At 52.1% G+C, this 25,874-nt stretch overlaps 1 protein-coding gene across 2 annotated transcripts; it reads left to right on the forward strand.

Moving 5' to 3' along the window:
- The first annotated feature begins 140 nt into the window (after positions 1-140).
- Positions 141-24,584, forward strand: SPI1 (Spi-1 proto-oncogene). 2 transcript variants are annotated; one of them, XM_055281599.2, is made up of 5 exons: positions 141-440; positions 3,010-3,106; positions 21,168-21,355; positions 22,199-22,361; positions 23,890-24,584. In XM_055281599.2, the coding sequence occupies exons 1-5, from the start codon at positions 396-398 to the stop codon at positions 24,207-24,209; spliced, it is 813 nt and encodes a 270-aa protein (XP_055137574.1). In that variant the 5' UTR covers positions 141-395; the 3' UTR covers positions 24,210-24,584. The 2 variants fall into 2 exon arrangements, with proteins under 2 accessions (XP_055137574.1, XP_055137573.1); XM_055281598.2 differs by having other exon boundaries at positions 148-440; positions 3,007-3,106.
- Positions 24,585-25,874: the final 1,290 nt, after the last annotated feature.

Below are 25,874 nucleotides of genomic sequence, written 5' to 3' on the forward strand. Positions count from 1 at the left end.
GCCCCCGAAGTCATCCCTCTCAGTCCCAGCTTCCTCTGGGCAGGGGGCCTGGACCCCATGGCTTCCCAGGCCAGTCCTTTGAGCACCACCTGCCCCAGCCGGCCAGAGACTTCCTGTATGTAGCGCAAGAGATTTATGCAAACGGGTTGGGGCGGTGATGTCACCCCAAGGGGACTATCTCCCAGCGGCAGGCCCTTCGATAAAATCAGGAACTTGTGCTGGCCCTGCAATGTCAAGGGAGGGGGCTCACCCAGGGCTCCTGTAGCTCAGGGGGCAGGCCTGAGCCCTGCACCCGCCCCACGACCGTCCAGCCCCCGACGGGGCACCCCATCCTGAGGGGCCCTGCATTGGCCCCCACCGAGGCAGGGGATCTGACCGACTTGGAGCCCGGCTGGATGTTACAGGCGTGCAAAATGGAAGGGTTTCCCCTCGTCCCCCCTGTGAGTACCAGGATTCCTCCACCAGCCCAACCCGTGGCCGTCGGACGCCTGCCTGCTTGCCCACGAACCCGCCAGCCCACCCGCTGCCCTCCTGGCTTGCTATCAGTGGGAAGTCAGGGTTGCCTCCCTGGAACTCCTGGCCTGAGACCCAGTGAGGGGACCATTGGCTTCCTCGGAGCATGCCCTGGCGGGCTGAGGCCGGGCCCACGGTGGGGCTGTGATCGGTGGGGCCTGAACAGTTATTTATAGACCGGGCTCGGGTGGCAGGCGGAGGCCGGGGCTCCTGGGGAGGGTGCTGGGCTGAGGATGGTGAGGGCGGCGGTAGAGAGGTAGAGGAGGGAGATGGGGGGACTGGCTTGGGGGAGGCTGGTCCCTTGGACAGGAAGGGGTTGAAAGCAGGAGGCAACAGGCAGAAGTCTTGGCCCATGGCCTCGGGGCTCCTGGAGACCGAAGCTGATGGAACTCTGCGTCCCCAACACCCAGTCTGGGGCCTGGCACAGAGGACATGATTGTTGACCAAAGGGTTGGGGTCATGGGCCCACAGGGGTACCCACAAGGGACAGGGACTGGGCTGGAAAGGAGCCAGGAGTGGAGTTGAGACAGTGCAGTCAGGGTTGGCCCCAGGGCTGGCGTTGAGGGAGAGGCGCGGCAGGGGACAGGGCTGGGACAAGGCTGGGACTGAGATTGGGGCTGGGTGGGACCTGGGGTGAGCATGTGACAAGTTAGAATGGGGGCTGAGGCTGGGACAAGGACAGGGACTGGGTCTTGGGGGTGAAGAAGTGAGAGCCCCAGGGGACCCTGAGAAGAGAAGGGCAGATCGCCACTGCTCTTCACTCTGAGTGACAGTTGCAGCCTTAGGCAGGTGTCAGACCAGGGTCCCTCTGAGAGGACCCTTCTCCCTTTTCCCACCCCATGACTTCTCAGGAGTGAGGAGGCTTGAGGGGAGCCGGGAAGGGTTTGGCAGGCTGCCCACCTGACTCCACTTTCCTGGTCTAGAGGCAGCTCCCTTCCCCCACTGTGGCCCGGCTCAGAGCCACCCCAGGAGGCTGGGAGGCACCCCAGGCCTGACATCACACCAACCCGACCAGAGCCGGGCTGACATCCTGCAGCGAGGCTGCGATACCTGGAAACCCAGAGGGGCAGGTTCAGTGCTGGGCTCCTGGCCTCCTCACTTGGCCAGCTGCAGGCAGGACCAGGCAGGACAAGCCAGCCTGCTGTGGCATCCACACCCTGACACCCCTTCCCACCTGGGACCACCAAGTGGGCGGCCAGGCAGAGGGTGACGGAGGTTGTCTCAGGAAGAGCCAATTCTGCCTCAAGAAAGCCACAGGCCCACTGTCTCTGACCCCTGACCTCTCAATCCTGAACTCCAGGTGGAGCTAGATAGGTGGCAGACCTCCTTGGGCCATCCCTAGGCACCCCCAGCCCTCTCTGCAAGCTCCAGAGTCACTCTGAGTGTCTCCTGGTAGGGTGGGCTCCCAAGGCAGCCCCAGTCCCCCAAGCCCAGCCCTGAGGGCCACAGTGACGGTTGTGCAATCCTAGGCCACACACTGCGGGGGCGGGGAGGCCTGATGACTGTTGGGAAGGCTCCTGGGTGTGCACGGCCCTGTGTCTGTGCCAGTAGGGGGAGGAGGACAGGGAGGAGGGAGGGAGGTGGGAGGAAGAGGAGGAGGAAAGAAGGAAGACAGGGAGGAGGGGGAAGAAAAGGAGGACAGAGGGGAGTGAGGAGGGGGAGGAGGAAGCGAAGGAGACGGGGCGAGGGCGCAGTGAGGAGGGAAGGAAGAAGATAGGGAGGACTCAGGAGGGAGAGTGAGGGGATCAAGGCCCTCCATGCACTCAGCCCCTAAGCCTGCCTGGGTGACCCCTGCACCAGCCATCAGTGTGGAGGGTCATTGTGGCGCCACTCTTGCCCAGGCTGTGTGAGAGGCATAGGCTGTGAGGGTGGGGCTGGGCAGGCAAGTGTGTGCTGTGCGGGTGAGTGTGCGGGTGGAATGTGAGTGGCTCTGGGGGTGTATGTATGTCGATGGCTGGAACGTGGTGTCATGCGAGTGTCAATCAAGGAGACCGCGTGTGCGCATGAGCTGAGTGAGGTGGGTGACCTCTGAGGGGGTATGAAGATGCGTGTGTGAGGGACAGTGTGCAGGCGCCTGCATGGGGGTGGGTGGGGGCTGCGAGAGTGAGTCCTCGTGTGGGATTATGAGTGTGAGGGTGTCACAGGGATCGTGTGGACATGCACATCAGTGTGACCAGGAGAGGTGTGTGGGATGAGGATGCGGGCACATAGGCACGAGTGTGAGTGTGAGCGTGAGGTGGCTATGGGGAGTAGCCTAGCACAGGGGGACCCTAGTCCTCTTCTGACCTCTGACGCCCAAGGTCCCTGTCACCCCTTTTCAGGCCTCCTGGGTCCCCTGCCCCGCTCTCTGTCCCAATTCCAGGCAGAGGGAGGGCTGTAGGCCCAAGGCAGCCACTGAGCCAGGGAAGGTGATGGGGACCCAGCGTGCGGGGGTGCTGCAGGCCTGGCTGGGGTCCCCCACCATGGTGCAGGCCCTGACACCTCCTCTCTCAGCAGCCATCGGAAGACCTGGTGCCCTATGACACGGATCTGTACCAACGCCAAACGCACGAGTATTACCCCTATCTCAGCAGTGATGGGGAAAGCCACAGCGGTGAGTATGGGGCCTGCCACGCCCCCATCCCCCAGCCCAGCCTGGGCTCCTGGGGTCTGGAAAGAGAAAAAGAATAAATGATTCCCAGGACTTCTTTGGCATTCTGAGAATCAGATCAAGTTTGCTCTCAGAGGAAGTGAACTGCGGCATCATCGCTGCACCCCCACACCTGAGCCTCCATTATGGAGCCTCTGCAGTATGTCAAGGTGCAGGGCTCATTTCTTCCATGGTTATCTGCTGGTTCTGTCCTTGTGGTCTTTTTTATAAACAAGGAAACAGGCTTAAGGTGCTAAGAGACTTGCACAAGGTCACATGGCTGCTGGGTGGAACCCAGGTCTGTCCGCTTCGGGTCCTGTGCTTTTTTTTCTGCCCCTGCCTAACTACTCACCTCCTCCTCTCTGTTCTCGTCACTCTCTTTGTCCCAAACTCCCTGCTGGCGCATCCGCACTCCCTGCCATGTGTGGTTGGCAGGGTTTCCTAACTGTGGCACTGCTGACATTTTGGGTGGGATGATTCCTGGGTGGGCTGTCCCGGGTACCGTAGGAAGCTTAGTGGCATCCTTGCTTCTACCTACCACATGCCAGGGGCATGGCCAATCATGACAACCAAAAATGTCCCCACCCATTGACAGATCCCCCCGGGAGGCAACATCACCCCTAATTGGGAACTCCTGGGCCAAAGGAAACCCTATGGGGACCTCTTGTTCCGCAGAGGCGGAGGTCCCCAGTTTGCTGAGGTGGGAGGAAGAGGCCTGGGCGTGGGGTCCTTCTGTCTGTCCGGTCCTTCTGGGTGTGACTGTCTGCCCCACAGCCCAGCCTCCGTCCTGGAGCAAATTCAGGGGATGGGAGAGAGGCATTAGGTGCCTGGGACCTGAGCAGGGGGCTGCGGGAGGTTGCCCAAAGTGGATCTTGGCTTAGTGATATAGACATCCCTGACCCAAAGTGAGGCGGCCCAGTCAGTGGGTGAGTCGTCACTGGGGAATTCCTCAGGGCATCTGGGACCCGGGCAGACCAGCGACTGGGGTGTCTGCACCTCAGAGGGCCCACAGCCTAGGAAGGTGTCACTCCCGAAGGCCACCCCTGCGGCCAGCCATGCCTGGAGCTCCATTCTGCAGATACACCTGTGGCGGTCTCAACCTGATGGGCCCAGCTAGGGATCCACATGTGCCTGGTCCACATTTAGGGCCCCAGATTCATCCGGAACTCAGACTGGAAGCCATATCCCAGGGGTAGGCGGATAGGCCCCCAGGTCACAGCTGGGAACACACAGGCATCTTTTAGAATCTCTCAGGGCTAGAAAGCCTTTAAAATATCCTTTTTAATTCCTTCAAGCTTATTTGTAATTATATAAAAAACACATCCTCTCGGTGGGAAACCCAGGCAATGTAGAGAGAAAGTCCCCCTCCTCCAACTCCATCCCCAGCTCTCCCTACCAGGGTGAAGAGCCCGGTCTGGGGGACCCAGAGACCGCGCACCCACCTTCCCACGCAGTTCCAGGACTCCAGGAGGTCCCGCTGGGCCCCGGGACAGGCGCCCCCTGGTGGCTCGGGTCACCACAAACAGTGCTGTCGGGCCTCCTGCATCAAGGACGCCTTCTCCCCGGCCCAATCCCTCTTCAGTTCACAGGGCTTGGGTGCATTTCCTTTGGGCCTTTTGCAGCCTCAGTTTTCCTTCCTGTAATATGAGGGCGCTGCCCACATAGCTGGAAACCAGTGAGCCTGGGGCTGGGCCTGATGGAGTGAGCACTTTAGAGAAAGCATGTGTTTTCGTGGCTCAGGCCCAAGCAGGTTCCTTATATCTCGGGTGGGACTCTAGGAATGACTCCTGATTGGATGCCTGGGCACCCCATTTCGGTCATGAACCCCCAATTCCTCCAGAGACTCCATCAGTGTTCCCAGGTGTCCTCGGCCTTGGCCCTGTCCCTCGCTTAATCACTGCCAATCAGGGCATTTGGGCTGTCCCTTTCTTTCTTTCTTTTCTTTTCTTTTCTTTTCTTTTCTTTTCTTTCTTTCTTTCTTTCTTTCTTTCTTTCTTTCTTTCTTTCTTCTTTCTTTCTTTCTTTCTTCTTTCTTTCTTTCTTTCTTTCTTTCTCTTTCTTTCTTTCTTCTTTCTTTCTTCTTTTTCTTTCTTTCTTTCTTCTTTCTTTCTTTTTTCTTTCTTCTTTCTTTCTTCTTTCTTTCTTCCTTCTTTCTTTCTTCTCTTTCTTTCTTTCTTTCTTTCTTTCTTTCTTCTTTCTTTCTTTCTTTCTTCTTTCTTTCTTTCTTCTTTCTTTCTTCTTTTTCTTTCTTTCTTTCTTTCTTTCTTTCTTTCTTTCTTCTTTCTTTCTTTCTTTTTTCTTTCTTCTTTCTTCTTTCTTTCTTTCTTCTTTCTTTCTTCTTTCTTTCTCTTTCTTTCTTTCTTTCTTTCTTTCTTTCTTTCTTTCTTTCTTTCTTTCTTCTTTCTTTCTTTCCTTTTTTTTTAGGACAGTCTTGCTCTGTTGCCCAGGCTGGAGCCCGATCTTGGCTCACTGCAACCTCTACCTCCTGGGTCCAAGCGATTCTCTTGCCTCAACATCCCAAGTAGCTGTCCAGTCCTTCTGGGTCTGACTAGGATTACAAGTGTGCACTACCATGCCTGGCTAATTTTTGTATTTTTAGTAGAGATGAGGTTTTACCATGTTGGCCAGGCTGCTCTCAAACTCCTGACCTTAAGTGATCCACTTGCCTCGGCCTCCCAAAATGCTGAGATTACAGGTGTGAACCACTGCTCCTGGCCTGTCCCCTTTTTTTTTTTTTTTTTTTTTTTGATACGGAGTCTCTCACTGTCACCTGGGCTGGTGTGCAGTGGCACAATCTTGGCTCGCTGCAACCTCCACCTCCCGGATTCAAGCGATTCTCCTGCCTCAGCCTCCCAAGTAGCTAGGATTACAGGCGCCTGCCACCACACCCAGCTAATTTTTTGTATTTTTAATAGAGGCAGGGTTTCACTATGTTGGCCAGGCTGGTCTCGAACTCCTGACCTGGTGATCCGCCTGCCTCGGCCTCCCAAAGTGCTGGGATTACAGGTATGAGCCACTGCGCCCGGCCGGGCTGTCCCTTTTTATACCCGCTGGAAGGTATTGTCTGAAGACTCAACCATAGAGACCCACACACACTTCCATCAATTCCTGCATGTCCTCTTTGTCCACATTTTTAGGTACCAAAGCTTAGTGGAAAAGCTTTGGCCCAGCCCTGGCTCCATCACTCACCAGCTGTGAAAACTTGGGGCAAGTAACATAACCTCTCTGAGTCCCTATTTCCCCATTTATAAAACTGAAAGCATGAAAATACTTAACCTCCTAGGGCTGTGATGATTCAGCGAGGTAAGGCATGTAATCTATGAGGTAAGGTAACGTGCAGAGGACAAGGCCCGTGCTAGCTTCACTGCATTCCTCAAGGCAGGAGGGACAAAGTGGCTGGGGAGAGGGAAAAGCACAGAGGACTCTGTGAGAGACCAACTGGATTATTTTCCACTGACCCAGGGGACAGCCAACCTGCCACCCACCCCCACATCCATGCACTCGCCCTCCCATCCATCCACCTACTCGTCCATCCTGCCAGCCGCTTCCCATCTGATCCACTTTCCCTCCCTATTCCATCCATTAAATAGTCTCTGAGTATCAGACACTCTTGTAGGCTCTGGGGAGTCCATGATGAGCAACAGACAAGGCCACCGCTCTCACAGAGCTCACCCTCCAGCGAGGGGATGGGGACATAAGGAATCAGACAAACAGACTGGGCGTGGTGGCTCATGCCTGTAATTCCAGCATTTTGGGTGGCTCAGGTGGGTGGATCACGAGGTCAAGAGATCGAGGCTACCCTGGCCAACATGGTGAAAACCCATCTCTACTAAAAATACAGGTGGTGGTACCCACCTGTACTCCCAGCTACTCGGGAGGCTGAGGCAGGAGAATCGCTTGAACCCGGGAGGTGGCGGTTGCAGTGAGCTGAGATCGCGCCACTGAACTCTAGCCTGGTGACAGATAAAGCGAGACTCCAGCAAAAAAAAAAAAAAAAAAAAAGAATCAGACAAACAGACCGTTTTCTGCAGATGTAATGCGGAGTGTCTACATGGGGGGCTGCTTTCATCTGAGTGGTCAGGGAAGGCCTTCGAGGTGGCAGCTGAGCTAAGAGAAGGAACTCGTAATTCACATGTGACCATAGGTAGGGGAGAGGTATTCAAGGTAAAGGGAACAGAAAGTGCAAAAGCAGAAAGGACCCTGACAGAGGACCAGAGAGGCCAGTGAGCACAGGGCAGGGGACAGAAAGGGAAGCCAAAGGGGTCAACTGCTCACGCAGGGCTTGAAGGCCATGGCAGGCATTTGGATTTTATCATACACACCATGGGAAGCCACTGGGGAGTTCTGAGCAGGGAAATGATATGACCATGATCTGAATAACCTTCTGTGTATGTGTGTGTGCTGAAAATTTAAATACATTTACAATCTTTTTTTTTTTTTAAGACGGAGTTTCACTCTTGTTGCCCAGGCTGGAGTGCAGTGGTGTGATCTTGGCTCACTGCAACCTCTGGCTCCCAGGTTCAAGCGATTCTCCTACCTCAGCCTCCTAGGTAGCTGGGATTACAGGTGTGCACCACCATGCCCAGCTAATTTTGTATTTTTTAGTAGAGATGGGGTTTCACCATGTTGGCCAGGCTGGTCTCAAACTCCTGACCTCAGGTGATCCTCCCACCTTGGCTTCCCAAAGTCCTGGGATTATAGGCATGAGCCACCACGACTTGCCTTTTTTTTTTTTTTTTTTTTTTGAGATAGAGTCTCGCTCTCACCCAGGGTGGAGTGCAGTGGCATGATCACAGCTCACTGCAGCCTTGACCTCCTGGACTAAGGTGATTCTCCCACCTCAGCCTTCCGATTCACTGGGAGTACAGGCGCCTGCCACTATGCTCATCTAATTTTTGTATTCTTGTAGAGATGGGGTTTCTCCATGTTGCCCAGGCTGGTCTCGAACTCCTAGGCTTAAGCAATCCACCCACCTCAGCCTCCCAAAGTGCTAGGATTACAGGTGTGAGCCACTACGCCTGGGCAAAATCTTCTAACTTTTATTTTTACATATTTTTGGGGTTTTATTTATTTTTTGAGATGGAGTCTCGCTCTGTCACCCAGGCTGGAGCGCAGTGGCGCAATCTTGGCTCACTGAAACTTCTGCCTCCTGGGTTCAAGTTATTCTCCTGCCTCAGCCTCCTGAGTACCTGGGACTACAGGCACATGCCAATACCCCTGGCTAATTTTTACATTTTAATTTTTATTTTTTTGAGACAGGGTTTCACTCTCTCACCCAGGCTGGAGTGCAGTGGCGCGATTTTGGCTCACTGCAACCTCCACCCTGGATTCAAGTGATTCTCCTGCCTCAGTCTTCTGAGTAGCTGGGATTATAGGTGCCTGCCACCATGCCCGGCTAATTTTTGTATTTTTAGTAGATACGGGGTTTCACCATGTTGGCCAGGTTGGTTGAACTCCTGATCTCAGGTGATCCACCCACTTCAGCCTCCCAAAGTGCTAGGCTTACAGGCGTGAGCCACCGAGCCCAGCCTAATTTTTGTATTTTTAGTAGAGATGGGGCTTCATCATGTTGGCCAGGCTGGTCTTGAACCCCTGACTCAAGTGATCCACCTGTCTCAGCGTCCCAAAGTGTTGGGATTACAGGTGTGAGCCACCGTGCCTGGCCGAGACACTGTCTTAAAAAAAAAAAAAAAAAAAAAGGCTGGGCATGGTGGCTCACGCCTGTAATCCCAGCACTTTGGGATGCTGAGACAGGTGGATCACTTGAGGTCAGGAGTTCAAGACCAGCCTGGCCAACATGGTAAAACCCCATCTCTACTAAAAATAAATTAGGCCAGGCGCAGTGGCTCACACCTGTAATCTTAGCACTTTGGGAGGCTGAGGCGGGTGGATCACCTGAGGTCAGGAGTTTGAGACCAACCTGGCCAACATGATGAAACTCCGTCTTTACTAAAAATACAAAAATTAGCTGGGCGTGGTGGCGCTTGCCTGTAGTCCCAGCTACTCAGGAGGCTGAGGCAGGAGAATTGCTTGAACCTGGGAGGCGGAGGTTGCAGTGAGCCAAGATCACGCCACCGCACTCCAGCCTGTGCAACAGAGCGAGACTCCATCTTGAAAATTAAAAAAAAAAAGGCAGGGTCTCACTTTGTCACCCAAGCCGGAGTGCAGTGGTGCAATCTTGGCTCACTGCACCCTCTACCTATGGGGTTCAAGCAATTCTCCTGCCTCAGGCCCCCAAGTAGCTGGGACTACAGGTTTGTGCCGCCATGCCTGGCTAATTTTTTGTATTTTTTATCGAGACAGGGTTTCACCGTGTTGCCTAGGCTGATCTCAAACTCCTGGGCTCAAGCAGTCCTCCCACCTCAGCCTCCCAAAGTGCTGAGATTACAAGTGTGAGCCACCATGCCCAGCCTAATTTTTAAAGTAACAAATATTAATTGCAAAAACTTAAAAAATATAACAGCATATCAAGTAACCCATCCCCCTTTTCAATCTCATTTCCCACTGATAGAACCTTAGTTTATCCTTACAGACGTTTTATTGTGTGTATATAATCCTAAGTGTTAGTAAGTATATATACATACACATGTATATTTTATTCATTCAAAAATGGAATTTCATATCATGCCATTCTGCATTTCTCCATGACATACGTAGCATATCAGAGATTGATAAAAGCTATTTTTCCAGTCTTTCTTTTTTCTTTTTTCTTTTTTTTTTTTTTGAGATGGTGTCTCGCTCTGTCGCCCAGGCTGGATTGCAGTGGTGCGATCTCAGTTCAGTGCAACCTCTACCTCCCGGGTTCAAGCGATTCTCCTGCCTCAGCCTCCTGAGTAGCTGGAACTACAGGCGAGTGCCAACACGCCCGACTAGTTTTTTGTATTTTTAGTAGAGACGGGGTTTCACCGCGTTAGCCAGGATGGTCTTGATCTCCTGACCTTGTGATCTGCCCGCCTTGGCCTCCCAAAGTGCTGGGATTACAGGCGTGAGCCACCGCACCCGGCCTCCAGTCTTTCTATTCCAGTGCTATGTAAATGTACAAATGAAGATGTGGAATAGAGACTTAGAGCATTATTTATTGGCAAACATTTATTGAGTGCCTTTGATGTATCAGGCAGCTTGATTTTTCAAAAACAGCTTGATTTTTCAGTTTGAAATATATTTTATTTACTTGTATAATCAGAATTCAACGTTAGCCATTCACAACACACACACACACACACACACTCGCATTTCTCCACACATCCCCAATTCATTACTGTATATGGTAACATTTGTTAAATCAGTATTTGAATTTTCCACTGTTACGACCATGTGGCTATTACTCACAGCTGAGCCACATGGCATCCTTTCTTTACCTGTACTTTCTCATATCCATATTTCTTTTAATTTTTTTTTTTTTTTTTTATGAGACAGAGTCTCACTCTGTCACCCAGGCTGGAGCACAGTGGTGTGATCTCTGCTCACTGCAGCCTCAGCCTCCTGGGTTCAAGCAATTCTCCTGCCTCAGCCTCCCGAGTAGCTGGGATTACAGGCGCCTGCCACCACATTCAGCTAATTTTTGTATTTTTAGTAGAGATGGCGTTTCGCCATGTTGGCCAGGCTGGTCTTGAACTCCTGACCTAGTGACCCGTCCGCCTCGGACTCCCAAAGTGCTGGGATTACAGGCGTGAGCCACCGTTCCTGGCCTTTTTTTTTTTTTTTCTTTTTTTGAGACGGTGTCTGTCTGTGTTGCCCAGGCTGGAGTGCAGTGTGCAATCTCAGCTCACTGCAGCCTCCACCTCCCGGGTTCCAGCAATTCTCCTGCTTCAGCCTCCTGGGTAGCTGCGATTACAGGCATGTGCCACCATGCCCAGTTAATTTTTGTATTTTTAGTAGAGGTGGGGTATCACCATGTTGGCCAGGCTGGTCTCGAACTCCTGACCTCAGGCGATCCGCTGGCCTCAGCCTCCCAAAGTGCTGGGATTATAGGAGTGAGCCACTGTCCCCGGGGCCTCATCCCCATATTTCTGAGGGGAAATGTAGCAAGGAGGTAAGAACCCTTCTTCTGAAACCAGGCTGCTGAAACTCATCCCCCATCTCCTCCATTGCTATCCGGGTGACAATGGGCAAGATCTCCAACCTCTCTGTGCCTCAACTTCTTCATGACAATACCAACTTCACAGGATTGCTGTAAGGACTGAACGAGCTACTGTATGTCAAATGCTTAGAACAGTGCCTGGAAATAGCAAATGTTTTGTACAGATTTGTTATCATGGTCATCTCCTAAGAAAGGGTGTGTGGGAGGTGAGGTTTTTGTTGTGGTGGTGATGGTTTTATTTTGTGTTTTGCCTCATGTCTTTTATTCTGTGCTGTCACTTGATTAATCATAGTTTGGCTGTGTATGGAAATCTAAATTGAAAATCATTTTTTCCCTTAGAAATTGGAAAGCATTTTTCTACTGTCTTCTGGTTACTAGAGTTTTTCCTATGAAGTCTGATACCACTCCATGTTCTTTTAAATTTCTTTTATAATTAACCTAGCTTTTCATTTGTTTCATTTGCTTTTTTTTTTCTCTCTCTGGAAGTTTTTAGTATCTTCTCCCAATGTCTCATGATTCAACTGAATAAGCTTTTTAAAAGGTCACTCTGGGTGGAGAGCAGATGGAAAAGAGGCAAGAATAGGAGCTGGAAAAAAGAACATTGAGGAAACTATTGCAATAATCCAGGAAAGAGATGGTGATGACCTGGGCAAGGGTGGTGGCAACAGAGACAGAAATGGGGGGGACAGATTCAAGATAGATTTTGAAGGGCTCACAGGATTTGCTATTGTTTATTACGCTTTTTGTTTGTTTGTTTGTTTGCTTTTTTGAGACAGTCTCACTCTGTCACCCAGGCTGGAGGGCAGTGGCGTGATCTCGGCTCACTGCAACCTCTGCCTCCTGGGATCAAGTGATTCTTATGCCTCAGCCTCCTGAGTAGCTGGGATTACAGGCGTTCCACCACACCCGGCTAATTTCTTTGTGTGTATTTTTAGTAGAGACGGGGTTTCACCATGTTGGCCAGGCTGGTCTTGAACTCCTGACCTCAGGTGATCCACCCGGCTCAGCTTCCCAAAGTGCTGGGATTACAGGAATAAGCCACCATGCCCGGCCTATTACTCTTTTTAATTGTGGTAAAATACACATAGTATTAAACATTTTTTAAACCATCTTAACCATTTCTTTACATTTTAAGTGTATAGTTCTGTGATATTAAATATATTCATGTTATCATCACTATCCATCCCTATAATTATTTTCATCTTGCAAAACGGAGACTCTGTATTCATTAAACAACAGCTCGTCATTTTCCCTCCCCCCATTCCACTTTCTGTCTCTATGACTTTGACTATTCTAGGTGCCCCACATGAGTGGATTCATACAGTATTTGTTCTTTTATGCCTTCATTTAGCATAATGTTCTCAAGGCTTACCCATTTACCCATGGTGTAGCACGTGTCAGCATTTCCTTCACCTTTAAGGTTGAATCATATTCCCATTGTACGTGTGTGCCACGTTTTGCGTGTGTGCCACGTTTTGCATGTGTGCCACGTTTTGCGTACCAGCTGTCTGACACTTGGGGTGTTTCTGCCGTTTGGCTCTTGTGAAGAATGCTGCTATGAAGAAGGGTGTGGAAAGGCCGTGTTTTCAGTTTTTTTGGATATATGCCCAGAAGGAGGATTGCTAGATCATATGCTAATTCTATTTTTATTTTTTTGAGACGGAGTCTCACCCTGTCACCCAGGCTGGAGTGGAGTGGTACGATCTCGGCTCACTGCAACCTCTGCCTCCCAGGTTCAAGTGATTCTTCTGTCTCAGAATCCCGAGTAGCTGGAATTACAGGTGTCCACCACCACGCCTGGGTAATTTTTGTATTTTTAGTAGAGACAGGTTTTGCCATGTTGGCCAGGCTGGTCTTGAACTCCTGACCTCAGACGATCTGCCCGTCTTGGCCTCCCAAACTGCTGGGAATACAGGTGTGAGCCAATGAGCCCAGCCTATTTTCAGTTTTATTAAAAATTAAACCATCGGCTAGGCACAGTGGCTCATGCCTGTAATCCCAGCACTTTGGGAGGCCAAGGCAGGTGGATCACAAGGTCAAGAGATTGAGACCTGGCTAACATGGTGAAACCCCGTCTCTACTAAAAATACAAAAAATTAGCCAGGCGAGGTGGTGGGCGCCTGTAGTCCCAGCTACTCAGGAGGCTGAGGCAGGAGAATGGCGTGAACCTGGGAGGCGGAGCCTGCAGTGAGCTGAGATCACGCCACTGCACTCCAGCCTGGGCCAGAGCGAGACTCCGTCTCAAAAAAAAAAAAATTTAACCATCATCTATTTCCCATAGTGGCTGCATCATTTTACATTTCCAGCAATGGTATACTAGTATCCTAATTTTTCTGCATCTTCACCAACACTTGCTATTTTCTTTCTTTCTTTTTTTTTTTTTAATTAGAAGCTATACTAATGAGTGTGCTGGACTTTGCTATTTACGATAGGATTTTATTATTTTTTTTGAGGCAGGGTCTTACTCTGTTGCCCAGACTGGAGTGCAGTGGTGTGACCTCGGCCCACTGCAACCTCCCACCTCCCAGGCTCAAGTGATTTTCCTGCCTTAGCCTCCCAAGTAGCTGGGATTACAGGTGCATGCCACCACGCCTGCCTACTTTTTGTATTTCTAGTAGAGACTGGGTTTCACCATGTTGAGCAGACTGGTCTCCATCTCCTGACCTAAAATGATCCACCCTCCTCGGCCTCCCAAAGCACTGGGATTACAAGCTTGAGCCACCGTGCTTGGCCTACAATAGGATTAATGAAGAAAAGAGTTCCAAAATGTGAATTCTATCCATCCATCCATCCATCCATCTATCCATCCAATTTCCATATACTTCTTCATCCTTTCATAGCACTAACCATCTATCCATTCATTAATTTATTTACACACCCATCTAATCATCCACTTAGCCACCTTTCCAACTATTCTTCCCTCTACCTACCAAGCCCTCCATCTTGCACTGGCCTATCCATCTAATAAATATATACTAAGTATCTTTTATATGCCAGGCACATTGCTAGATGCTGTGGAATGAATAAAACACAGGTTCTGCAAGCTCCATCTTTGTAACAAGGGAAAGAATTAAAACTCTAATAATTAGAATCCAAGGTAGAGAGTAACAAGTGCCACGAAACCTTCAGTTCTCTGTTCTCTGAGCCTGTTTCTTTTCTTTTCTTTTCTTTTTGAGACAGCGTTCCACTCTTGTCGTCCAGGCTGGAGTGCAATGGCGCCATCTCAGCTCACTGTAACCTCCGCCTCCTGGGTTCAAGCAATTCTCCTGACTCAGCCTCCGAGTAGCTGGGATTACAGGCGCCTGCCACCACGCCCAGCTAATTTTTTTCTATTTTTAGTAGAGACAGGGTTTCACCATCTCGGCCAGGCTGATCTCAAACTCCTGACGTCAGGTGATCCACCTGCCTCGACCTCTGAACCTGTGTCTGAATAATTTTCAGGAGAGGCTGGGCTTCGGGAGCCCTAGTCTAGTGGTCTATGATCTTCTGAGAAGGTTTTTTTCTTGGCCCCTCCTTTCCTGATTCCTCATCTTTCTTCTCTGTTTTGATCACACTTTTGCTCCCCTGGGAAGAGCCCAGGGTTTCAGGCTGGAGGTTGTGTTCTGAGGAGATAAGGTCAGCTGAATGACACTTAAGCCTTGACATTTTTTGTGGGTTTGTTTTGAATATGATTTTATTTTTACACTGGTGACGTACAGGTGTTAGTGACACCAAAAAACTGAGTAAGACTAGAGATGTGTGGGTAGGACTTTGGCCCCAGATTGAGAACTGGTTTAGAGGGAGGAAATGAGAGATGAAGATGAATGGGTCATTTCTGGCTGGCTGGATGATATAGTTGGATGGATAATGGTTCCATGATGAATGGATGGATGAAGGATAGATGGGTGGACGATGGGGGGATGAAGGATGGATGTAGGGTGGATGAAGAATGACAGGTGATGGGTAGTGATGGTGATCAGGTGGATAAAAGTACTCATTAAAATCTCTCAGTGTTGGCTGGGTGCAGTGGCTTATGCCTGTAATCCCAGCACTTTGGAAGGCCAAGGCGGGGGGATCACAAGGTCAGGAGTTTGAGACCGGTCTGGCCAACATGGTGAAACCCCATTTCTACTAAAAATACAAAAATTAGTTGGGCGGGGTGGCAGGCGCCTGTAGTCCCAGCTACTTAGGAGGCTGAGGCAGAAGAATCGCTTGAACCCAGGAGGCAGAGGTTGCAGTGAGCTGAGATCACGCCACTGCATTCCAGTCTGGGCGACAGCGTGAGACTCCATCTCAAAAAAATGAAATAAAAAATCTCTCAGTGTCACCACAGGTCTTACTTAAAGTTTTCATTAGTCATCTTGTTTCTCAGAGGTGCTATGGTATAGTGGTAAGATTTCAGTCCTTGGGGTCAGATACAGGTGGGTTTGGGTCCTGATTCTATCAATGTCTGCTGTAAAGGACTTCTCTGAGCCATAGATTCCTCCTATGCAAAAGATAGATTATACTGTAGTGGCCACGTCCTGAGAGCTAGGGTTAGGATTAAATGAGATAATGTGGATTGAACCCTTAGCACAGTGTCTGGTATATAAAAAATACACTAAAAGCTAACTTTTGTTGATCATTTAATCAAATAGCGATTGAGATCTACTGACTGTTGGGTGCCTACCGGTCTGCAGAAATGAGGGTCCGGAGCCATGTCCAGATGTTATGCAAGTGACATTATATTCTTTCAAGGAGCTGAGAGTCATGCTAAGGGGGCATATGGGTGACCCCTGAATGGATGGTCTGGGTGGCCCAGTGAAGGGACACAAAGAAATAAAGCAATTTGTTGTCAAAGAGTCATCCGGAAATGGGGTCCAAAGAGCCCAGGAGTGCTGACCTCTGCACTAGGAGGGGTTCCTTGTACTGTGTTCTCACAGAGGGCTGTGTATTTGGAATATTTCTGCCTACCAGACAGTATTTATTACATAATTGCCTGAGCACTAAATCACAGGTAAAGGTGAGGTATCCATTGGGCCTCCTGAAACCTTAATTGTAGCTCGAGAGTCTCAGCTGCAGCCTCTTCAGGAGACCCCGGGTGGAATTGCAGAGTTTCTGTGAGCACAAAACCTCCTTGAGTGGCTTTAGATGCAGATTCCCAGCTCCCCTTAGTGCTTCTGCTTCAGTGGGTCTCCAGCAGGACCCCACATTTACAGGCTTTTCCAGCCTCTCCAAGTGACGGATGAAGGTGGACTGAGACCAGTTTTGGGAAATGCTGGCCTCAGGCTGGGACCATCACAGTGACGTCGTGGGTCTAACGTGGAGCCGGAACAGAGGTGGGGATGGGGAGGAAAACAGGGCAGTTGGGTGCCTCTTAGCCCACACCTAAGGGGTGCATGCACGCAGGGTCCCTCCAACCTTGGAATGGGAGTGGGTTCGGGGATGGGGGTTTGATAGGCAGGATCCATACGGCATTATACCAGGGCACTCCAACTTGGGCAGGGGAAGGCAAAAGTGGGCAGAGCCAGAAGAGGGGCTGAAGCAGGGATCAACAACTGGAGAGGAATCATTTCACCAAATCCCAGAGCCCCAGGACAGCCTCCTCACTAAAGAACAGAGCAAACTCTCCCACAGCAAGGAGAGTTTCGGGATCTTGTTAGCTCACTGCAAGATGAAAATGCAAATTAAGGCCAGCTGCCTGTAATCTCAGCACTTTAGGAGGCCGAGGCGGGTGGATCACGAGGTCAGGAGATCGCGACCATCCTGACTAACACAGTGAAACCCCATCTCTACTAAAAATACAAAAAATTAGCCGGGTGTGGTGGCGGGCACCTGTAGTCCCAGCTACTCGGGAGGCTGAGGCAGGAGAATGGCGTGAACCTGGGAGGCGGAGCTTGCAGTGAGCCAAGATCGTGCCACTGCACTCCAGCCTGGGCGACAGAGTGAGGCTCTGTCTCAAAAAAAAAAAAGAAAAGAAAATGAAAATTAAGTTTTGTTTTGTTTTGTTTTGGCTTCAGGTTTAGATAATTTTGCAAAGGAGAGTCTCAGAGGCTTTTTTTTTTTTGAGACTGCGTCTTGCTCTATTGCCCAGGCGGGAATGCAGTGGCGTGATCTCGGCTCACCACAACCTCCGCCTCCCCAGGTTCAAGGGATTCTCCTGCCTCAGCCTCCTGAGTAGCTGGGATTACAGGCACCTGCCATCAGGCCCAGCTAATTTTTATATTTTTGTAGAGACGGGGTTTCGCTATGTTGGCCAGACTGGTCTCAAACTCCTGACCTCAGGTGATCTGCCCACGTTGGTTTCCCAAAGCCCGGCCTGAGAGGCTTCTTAAGAGGCTGGGATTCGGCTGGGCTTCGTGGCTCATGCCTGTAATCCAAGCATTTGGGGAGGCTGAGGTGGGAGGATCACTTGAGCCCAGGAGTTGAAGGCAACATAGTGAGATTCCATCTCAATTTAAAAAGAGTTTTTTTTTTTTTTTTTTTTTTGAGATGGAGTCTCACTCTGTCACCCAGCCTAGAGTGCAGTGGTGTGATCTTGGCTCACTGCAACCTCCGCCTCCCAGGTTCAAGCGATTCTCCTGCCTCAGCCTCCCAAGTAGCTGGGATTACAGGCACCCACCATCATGCCCAGCTAATTTTTGCATTTTCAGTAGAGATGGGGTTTCATCATGTTGGCCACGTTGGTCTCGAACTCCTGACCTCAGGTGATCCGCCCGCCTCGGCCTCCCAAAGTGCTGGGATTACAGGTGTGAGCCACTGCACCTGGCCTAGAAAGACATTTTTATTTTAAAAAAGAGGCAATAATTGATTCATTCATTCAGGAAATGTTTGTTGAGTGCCCACTCTACTTAGGCACTGGGAAGACAGAGGTGAACAAAACCAGTCCCTGCCCTCATGGTGCCATGCTTGGGCTTCAACTGCAGTGACAACATGGTCCCCTAAAATTATTTCTCTGGGCCATTGACTAAGGTGGCCAGGAGCAGGGAGAACAAGAGGAAAGAAACATGTATTAAAAGCATTTGCTCTATGCTTGTTCAAGTGCTAATCCAGGCTCTTTTTTTTTTAGTTAAAAAATTTTTTTTGTTAAGCCCCTCCCCCTGCACACTGAATACTTTTTTATTAAGAGACAGGGTCGAAGCCAGGTGCGGTGGCTCATGCTTGTAACCCCAGCACTTTGGGAGGCTGAGGCGGGCAGATCACGAGGTCAGGAGATCAAGACCAGCCTGGCCAATATAGTGAAACCCCATCTCTACTAAAAATACAAAAATTAGCTGGGCATGGTGGCACGTGCCTGTATTCCCAGCCACTTGGGAGGCTGAAGCAGGAGAATCGCTTGAACCCGGGAGGTAGAGGTTGCAGTGAGCCGATATCGTGCCACTGCACTCCAGCTTGGGCAAAAGTGAGACTTCATCTCAGAAAAAAAAAAAAAAGAGAGAGAGACAGGGTCTCACTCTGTCACCCAGGCTGGAGGCGTGGATGTAATCATAGCTCACTGCAGCCTCAAACTCCTGGGCTCAAACGATCTTTTCGTATCAGCCTCCCAAGTAGCTGGGACTACAGGTGTGTGCCACCATGTCTGGCAAAGTTTTAAACATGTTTTGTAGAGATAGGGTCTCACTATGCTGCCCAGGCCGGTCTCAAACTCCTGGGCTGAAGTGATCCTCCCTCTCCAGCCTCCTGAGTAGCTGGGATTATAGGTGTAACCACACTCAGTGGGAATCTAGGCTCTTTAGAATAAACTATTATTATTATTAATAATAATGATAATGATGAAGTTAATGTTTATCAAGGTCTTACTTTGTGCCAAGTTCTAGTCGAAGCACTTTGCAAGCAATAGGTCATTTGCTTCTCAAAACAAGCCTGTGAGATGGGTGTAACTGTTAGCCCCATTTAACAGATGAGGACACAGGCTTGGAGAAATACAATGACCTTCCCATTATCACACAGTGGTGAATGGCAGAGCCAGAACTTGAGCCCAGCTCTGCCTTTCTCTCCTCTCTGCCATGTGGCTTCCTAAAGGTGGGAGTCTGGGCTGTCTGGACTGTGAAGCCAAATAATTATACATGTAGACAAGGCCTCGGTAACTACCCAGGTGCATTTCTGACTTTTAGAGTGGGGAATGAGAGGCTCCAGGAGAAAAAAATGTCTTGTCCATGGTCAGACTGCAAAACTACCGCTGAGCAGGTTTAGAAAGCAAGTACTCCAAGATCCAGTCCAGAACCCAAAATCATCATTATCTATTAGGGATGTGTGAGCAGGTGTTTGTGTGAGAGAGAAAGAGAGAGGCGGGCAGACATGTGTACACCTTCGTACACACGTACACACACACACACACACACACACGCATGGCTGGTGGCGGACTTGTCCCAGAGACACTGCCTGGACCTGGAGTCTCATAGGCGCCCACTTCGGCCCACATGAGACAGCCGATCTTGTCACTTTATTACCACGCTTCATTCTGGACCCCAAATGGCGCCCAGGAAGTCCCGCAGATGTGTGGCAGTTTTTGTTCCTGGAAAAGGTGCTCGTGCTGAAGATCTTCCCCTGTTCCAACACAGGGCTTTCGGTGGCGTGGGGCTATTCCCTGGACTTCAGTCGCCTCCACCGCAGACCCTGAAGGGACCCACAGGGGGTTTTCCAGGAAAGTCTCAGGTCCCAGGAACCTCATGGGAACACAGACGCCACTGCTTAAGGTCATGGCTTTGAAGAGGAAGGGCCACCGTGTGCCTGGACAAGTTCTAGTGTGTGAGGAATGTCAGCCCTGTGACTCTGCTGTCACACCTTGGCCATGTGACAAGGCCGTGTGAGTGTGTGTGTGTGTGTGAGACCGAGAGAGAGACTGTGGGCAGCCAGGGAGCTCAGCGACCCGTGGGAGGTGTTTTTCTTTTCTTTATTTTTTTTTTGAGATGGAGTCTCGCTCTGTCGCCCAGGCTGGAGTGCAGTGGCACAATCTCAGCTCACTGTAGCCTCTTCCAGGGTTCACGCCATTCTCCCGCCTCAGCCTCCCGAGTAGCTGGGACTATAGGCACCCGCCACCACGCCCAGCTGATTCTTTTGTATTTTACTAGAGACGGGGTTTCACTGTGTTAGCCGGGATGGTCTCGATCTCCTGACCTCGTGATCCACCCGCCTCGGCCTCCCAAAGTGCTGGGATTACAGGCGTGAGCCACTGCGCCCAGCCGAGGTTTTTTTTTTTTTTTTGAGGCAGAGTCTCACTCTGTCGCCAGGCTGGAGTGCAGTGGCGCGATCTCGGCTCACTGCTACCTCTACCTCCCGGGTTCAAGCGATTCTCCTGCCTCAGCCTCCTGAGTAGCTGGGATTACAGGCGCCCACCACCATGCCCAGCTAATATTTTGTGTTTTAGTAGAGATGGGATTTCACCACGTTGGCCAGGATGGTCTCGATCTCCTGACCTCGTGATCCGCCCGCCTCGGCCTCCCAAAGTGCTGGGTTTACAGGCGTGAGCCACCGCGCCCGGCCCTGGCCGGGACGTTTTAACAGGATGGGAGGGGAATCAACTTTCCCTGACGGCCGGCTCTGGTGAAAGGTGTTTTACAAATGTGTACTCATTCGTATTCTCCCAATAACTGTGATCCCCATTTTACAGGCAACTCCACTGAGGCTAGAGAGGCCACATTTGTGCCTGAGGTCACACAGCAAGTAAATGGCAGAGCCAGGATCAGACGCTGGTCTGTGTAACTGCACAGGAATCAGGATGGAATTGCTGAGAACACGAGCTTTGCTTCAGCCCTGAGTCCTGGCTCTGACCCGGATGCTTTTGACCTTGGGCATGCTATGTAGCCACTCGAAGCCTCAGTGTCCTCATCGATAAAATGCAGTGCTAGCGTAACCATGCAGGTGGCGAGGGTTAAATGAGATGGTGAGGCCCCATATGGTCTGGCAATATTATTTAATGTTACTATAACATTTTCCTGCCCTGCCCAACCCTGAGCTCACCCCATACTGCCTGGCTGTCCCCCACAGACCATTACTGGGACTTCCACCCCCACCACGTGCACAGCGAGTTCGAGAGCTTCGCTGAGAACAACTTCACGGAACTGCAGAGCGTGCAGCCCCCGCAGCTGCAGCAGCTCTACCGCCACATGGAGCTGGAGCAGATGCACGTCCTCGACACCCCCATGGTGCCACCCCATCCCAGTCTTGGCCACCAGGTGCGTGCCACCGCCTGCCCCGTCCCCCAGGAGACTGCCAGGCCTGTGGTGGGGCCCGGGAGCTTCACAGGAAGCTGACACAGGCTCTTACCCAACTCAGCTTCCTGCCCCACAGAGCCAACGGTGGCTGGAGCCCCAACGGCTGCCGCCTGACCCCCCGAGTGACCTCATGACCCCACACCCCTTATCTCGTCTCACCCCGAGTATGGACAGACCCCAGATAATTCTCGCACCCTCACCAAGCCTCCCCACCCCAACGCCTTGTTGTGGGCCCTCCTGGGCCTCACTGTCTGCCACCCCCATTCACTAGCCCTCATGGATCCCACACCAAGTCACTGAACACCTCTACTGACCCTGCCTCTCCCCAGTGACCCTCCCTACTGACCCTAACCTGGATCAGTGACCTCTGCTGACCTCTACCACCCCTACTGACCTCCAGGGTCCCTCCACTCACTCATCACCCCACCTATGAAACCCCCTTCCAGACCCAACGCACCGGCCCCCAGCACGCCCACTTCTGACCCCAGCCTAATGCAGGTCCACACAGCACCTTTGCAGGGAGGAGAACAAGGCACCACTTCCCCGGTGCCCACAGTCCTAAACCAGGAGGCCCAGCTGGGAGGGCTGGGTGGGCTGGATGTCAGCACCCCTCGCCCCACAGCCTGCACCCTATGTGCAGCACCTCAACTGGCCCCCCTTTTCCCTGGCCTTCCCCCAGTCTCCTGTGCCTGCCATCATCCCCTGCCCTCTGCACTCCTTTTCTCCCCAGCTGACCTCCCTCCCAGCCCCCCTGAGCTGTAAACTGGCCCTTCCTGACTCTGATCTCCTTCCCCCACCGTCCAGGTCTCCTACCTACCCCGGATGTGCCTCCAGTACCCATCCCTGTCCCCAGCCCAGCCCAGCTCAGATGAGGAGGAGGGCGAGCGGCAGAGCCCCCCACTGGAGGTGTCTGACGGCGAGGCGGATGGCCTGGAGCCCGGACCTGGGCTCCTACCTGGGGAGACAGGTGGGGCACCTGGCCCTCTACCCTGGCCCCGACCCTGGCCGTGTCTGCGCCCTGCCCCCACCCAGCCAGGCCAACTGACTCAGCAGCCATGCCACCGAGTTGCGTGTGTGTGTGTGTGTGTGTGTGTGTGCATGTTTGCCAATGTGTGTGTTTTGTGGGGCTGTCTGTGGCTGTCTCTATGTGTGTGTGTATCTGTTGTGAGTGCATACGGGCATCTCCGTGAAGTGTGCCAGGTGTGTGTGTCTCTCTGTGCCATGAGTGTGTGTAGATCTGGGTGTGTCTGAGCAAGTGTGCAGAGGGTGTGTGTGAACAGGTATGGGCAAGTGCATGTGTGCGAGTGGCTGTGTGAGTGGGTGTGTGAGAAGCTGAATGTGAGAGCTGGTGTGGCTGAGAGTGGGTGTGGCCATGTTTGTGTGTCTGTCAGCACATGAATGCATTTGTGTGTGAGCAGGTGTGCACGTATGCTCATGTCAGTGGGTGTCAGCAGTGTGTGGGTGTGCCTGTGTGAGCAGGGATGCGAGCATGGTAGATGTCAGTGGCGGTAAGCAGGCATGTGTGAGTGGCATGTGTGAGTGAGCAGGTGTGTGAGCAAGTGTATGTGTGTGAATGTGTGTGTAGGCAGGGATGTGTGTGATATAAGTGAGTGTGTGAACGGGCATGAGTGTTTGAGCAGGTGTGTGTCAGTGGATGTGTGAGTGGGTGTGAACATGTTTGAGGGTGTATGTAAGCAGGTGTGTGTGAGCAGGAAGGTGTGAGCTGGGGTGTGTGAGCATGTATGTGTATATGTGAGCAGGTTTGTGCATGTATGTGAGTGGATATGTGTTTTAGCACGTGTGAGCATGTGTGTGTTCCTGTGTGTGAGGGGGTGAGGACAGGCTTAAGCACCTGCGTGTGTGAGCGGGTGTGCATGTGAGTAGGTGTGCGAACAGGTGTGTGTATGTGTGAAAGCAGGTGTGTGAATGAGTGTGTGAGCATGTGGGTGTGAGTCTGAGTGTGTGGGAGCACGTGCATTGTGTGTGCATGTGTGTGCACGTGTGTGATCAGGTGCATTATGTGTGTACGTGTGAGCAGGTGTGTGGGTGTGAGCACGTGTGAGTGGTTGCATTGTGTTTGAGCATGAGTGTGAGTGGGTGTGAGACGGTGCGTTGCGTGAGCAAGTGTGTGAGTGGGTGTGGGCGTGATGTGTCAGCATGAGTGTAAGCAGGTGTGGGTGAGTGGGTGCGTTATGTGGGTGTGTGAGCATGTGTGTACACTTGGTGCATTGTGGGGGTGCTAGTGTGTGAGCGTGGGGGGGTGAGTGCGTGTGTGTGGGTGTGTGTGAACGGGTGTGTGCGCGCCAGCAGGTGTGTGTGTGTGTGTGTGTGTGAGTGTGGGTGCGTTGTGTGTGCACGCCCGGCGCGGGCTGGGACAGCCGCTCCCCTGCCCTTCCCGGCCACCCCGTCCCCGGGTCCCCGTGCGTGCACAAGGCGGTGGGGGCGGCTCCCATGTGGGCCCCGGGCCCCCCTCCCACCGGGCCCTCCCCCCGCAGGCAGCAAGAAGAAGATCCGCCTGTACCAGTTCCTGTTGGACCTGCTCCGCAGCGGCGACATGAAGGACAGCATCTGGTGGGTGGACAAGGACAAGGGCACCTTCCAGTTCTCGTCCAAGCACAAGGAGGCGCTGGCGCACCGCTGGGGCATCCAGAAGGGCAACCGCAAGAAGATGACCTACCAGAAGATGGCGCGCGCGCTGCGCAACTACGGCAAGACGGGCGAGGTCAAGAAGGTGAAGAAGAAGCTCACCTACCAGTTCAGCGGCGAAGTGCTGGGCCGCGGGGGCCTGGCCGAGCGGCGCCACCCGCCCCACTGAGCCCGCAGCCCCCGCCGGGCCCCGCCAGGCCTCCCCGCCGGCCATAGCATTAAAGCCCTCGCCCGGCCCGGACACAGGGAGAGGACGCTCCCGGGGCCCAGAGGCAGGACTGTGGCGGGCCGGGCCTCGCCTCACCCGCCCCTCCGCCCCCTCCAGTCCCCTCCACGTCCCGCTTCGCCTCCCTCCAGGACTCCGCCCCGGCTCCGGCTCCGGGAGGGCCACCTGGGCGTCAGACCCCACCGGGGCAACCTTGCTGAGGACGACCCGGGGTACAGCCTGGGGAGTCTCACGTCCGTCTGTAAATCAGATCTCCCCTGTCACCCCTCCCACCCATTAACCTCCTCCCAGAAAACAAGTAAAGTTATTCTCAGTCCATCCTCTTGCAGCACAGAGTCTCTTTTAAAATCTGTTGTGTACTTGTGTGCTGCGACGTCTCTCTTTGTGTCATTTGTCCATCGGGTGTTTACTGAGGACTGTACCCAATGCTGGCCCCTGGGAACATGAGGACCAATGACAGAGCGCCTGACCAGGAGTGAAGAGTTTGGTGGAAAGAGCGAGTCCTCAACTGTGATTAGGAGAATAGATCCTATTTAAAAGCTCTCTACTCCCCATAGTTGTTTTTGTTTGTTTGTTTGTTTTGTTTTTGAGACGGAGTCTCGCTCTGTCACCCAGGCTGGAGTGCAGTGGCGCAATCTCAGCTCACTGCAAGCTCCGCCTCTTGGGTTCACCCCATTCTCCTGCCTCAGCCTCGCCGAGTAGCCCCATAGTTGTTTTTAAGCCTTGATGAGGTTTGAACTCATATGATGATGATGAGCATGACCATAGCGACAGCATTGGATTTTCTGGTCGATTAGTACCCGCCAACCTTGAGATGTGGAGTCTAATATCACTCCATTTTATAGAATGGGAAACTGAGGCTTGTAGAGGTCAAATTATTTCCCCGAAGTCACAGCCGCTGAGTGGCCAAGTTGGATCAGACTCCAGGTCTGTCCCGACACGTGAACATGGAGTGGGAGGCTTCGCTTATCTGGAAGAGGAGACTCTTCAGCATTCCGAGGACAGGAATTAAGCCCCAAAGCTCCTGTGGGCCGCAAAGCATTCTCATGAGCTGCACGCCCAGCAGGACTTTAGACCCAAGTGAATCCCTGGTGGGACCCCCCAGGTTCTGTTTGCTTTCTAGCTCCTAGCCACAGCAGGGGAGAAACAGGCGAAGCTGAGCGGAGAAGCATGTAAGTCCTGTGTTTTCCTTCCGATGGTAGCAAGTAGTGGCAGTAGACAGCCTGGGAGTGAGGGACTTCCCAACACTGTCAAAGACCTCAGGGAACCCAGATTCTGGGGGCCATTATCGTAGGGACAAATACCCCTCCACACCTCCTCAACCCCAGAGGGCTCACTGCAGCCCAACCCTGCAGCTCCCTAGTCCTACTGCAGGGCCACAAGAGAAGGCAAAATGGCGTTGTGTCTTCATTCTTCTATTTTTATTTATTTTTTTGAGACAGGGTCTTACTTTGTTGCCCAGGCTGGAGTGCAGTGGCACGAATACGGCTCACTGCAGCCCTGACCCCCCGGGCTCAACTGATTCTCCTGCCTCAGCCTCCCGAGTATCTGGGACTACAGGTGTGCGTCACATGCCTGACTGATTTTTGTATTTTTTTGTACAGATGG

The sequence above is a fragment of the Symphalangus syndactylus genome, chromosome 6 (genome assembly GCF_028878055.3).
Source record: "Symphalangus syndactylus isolate Jambi chromosome 6, NHGRI_mSymSyn1-v2.1_pri, whole genome shotgun sequence".
Taxonomy (NCBI): domain Eukaryota; kingdom Metazoa; phylum Chordata; class Mammalia; order Primates; family Hylobatidae; genus Symphalangus; species Symphalangus syndactylus.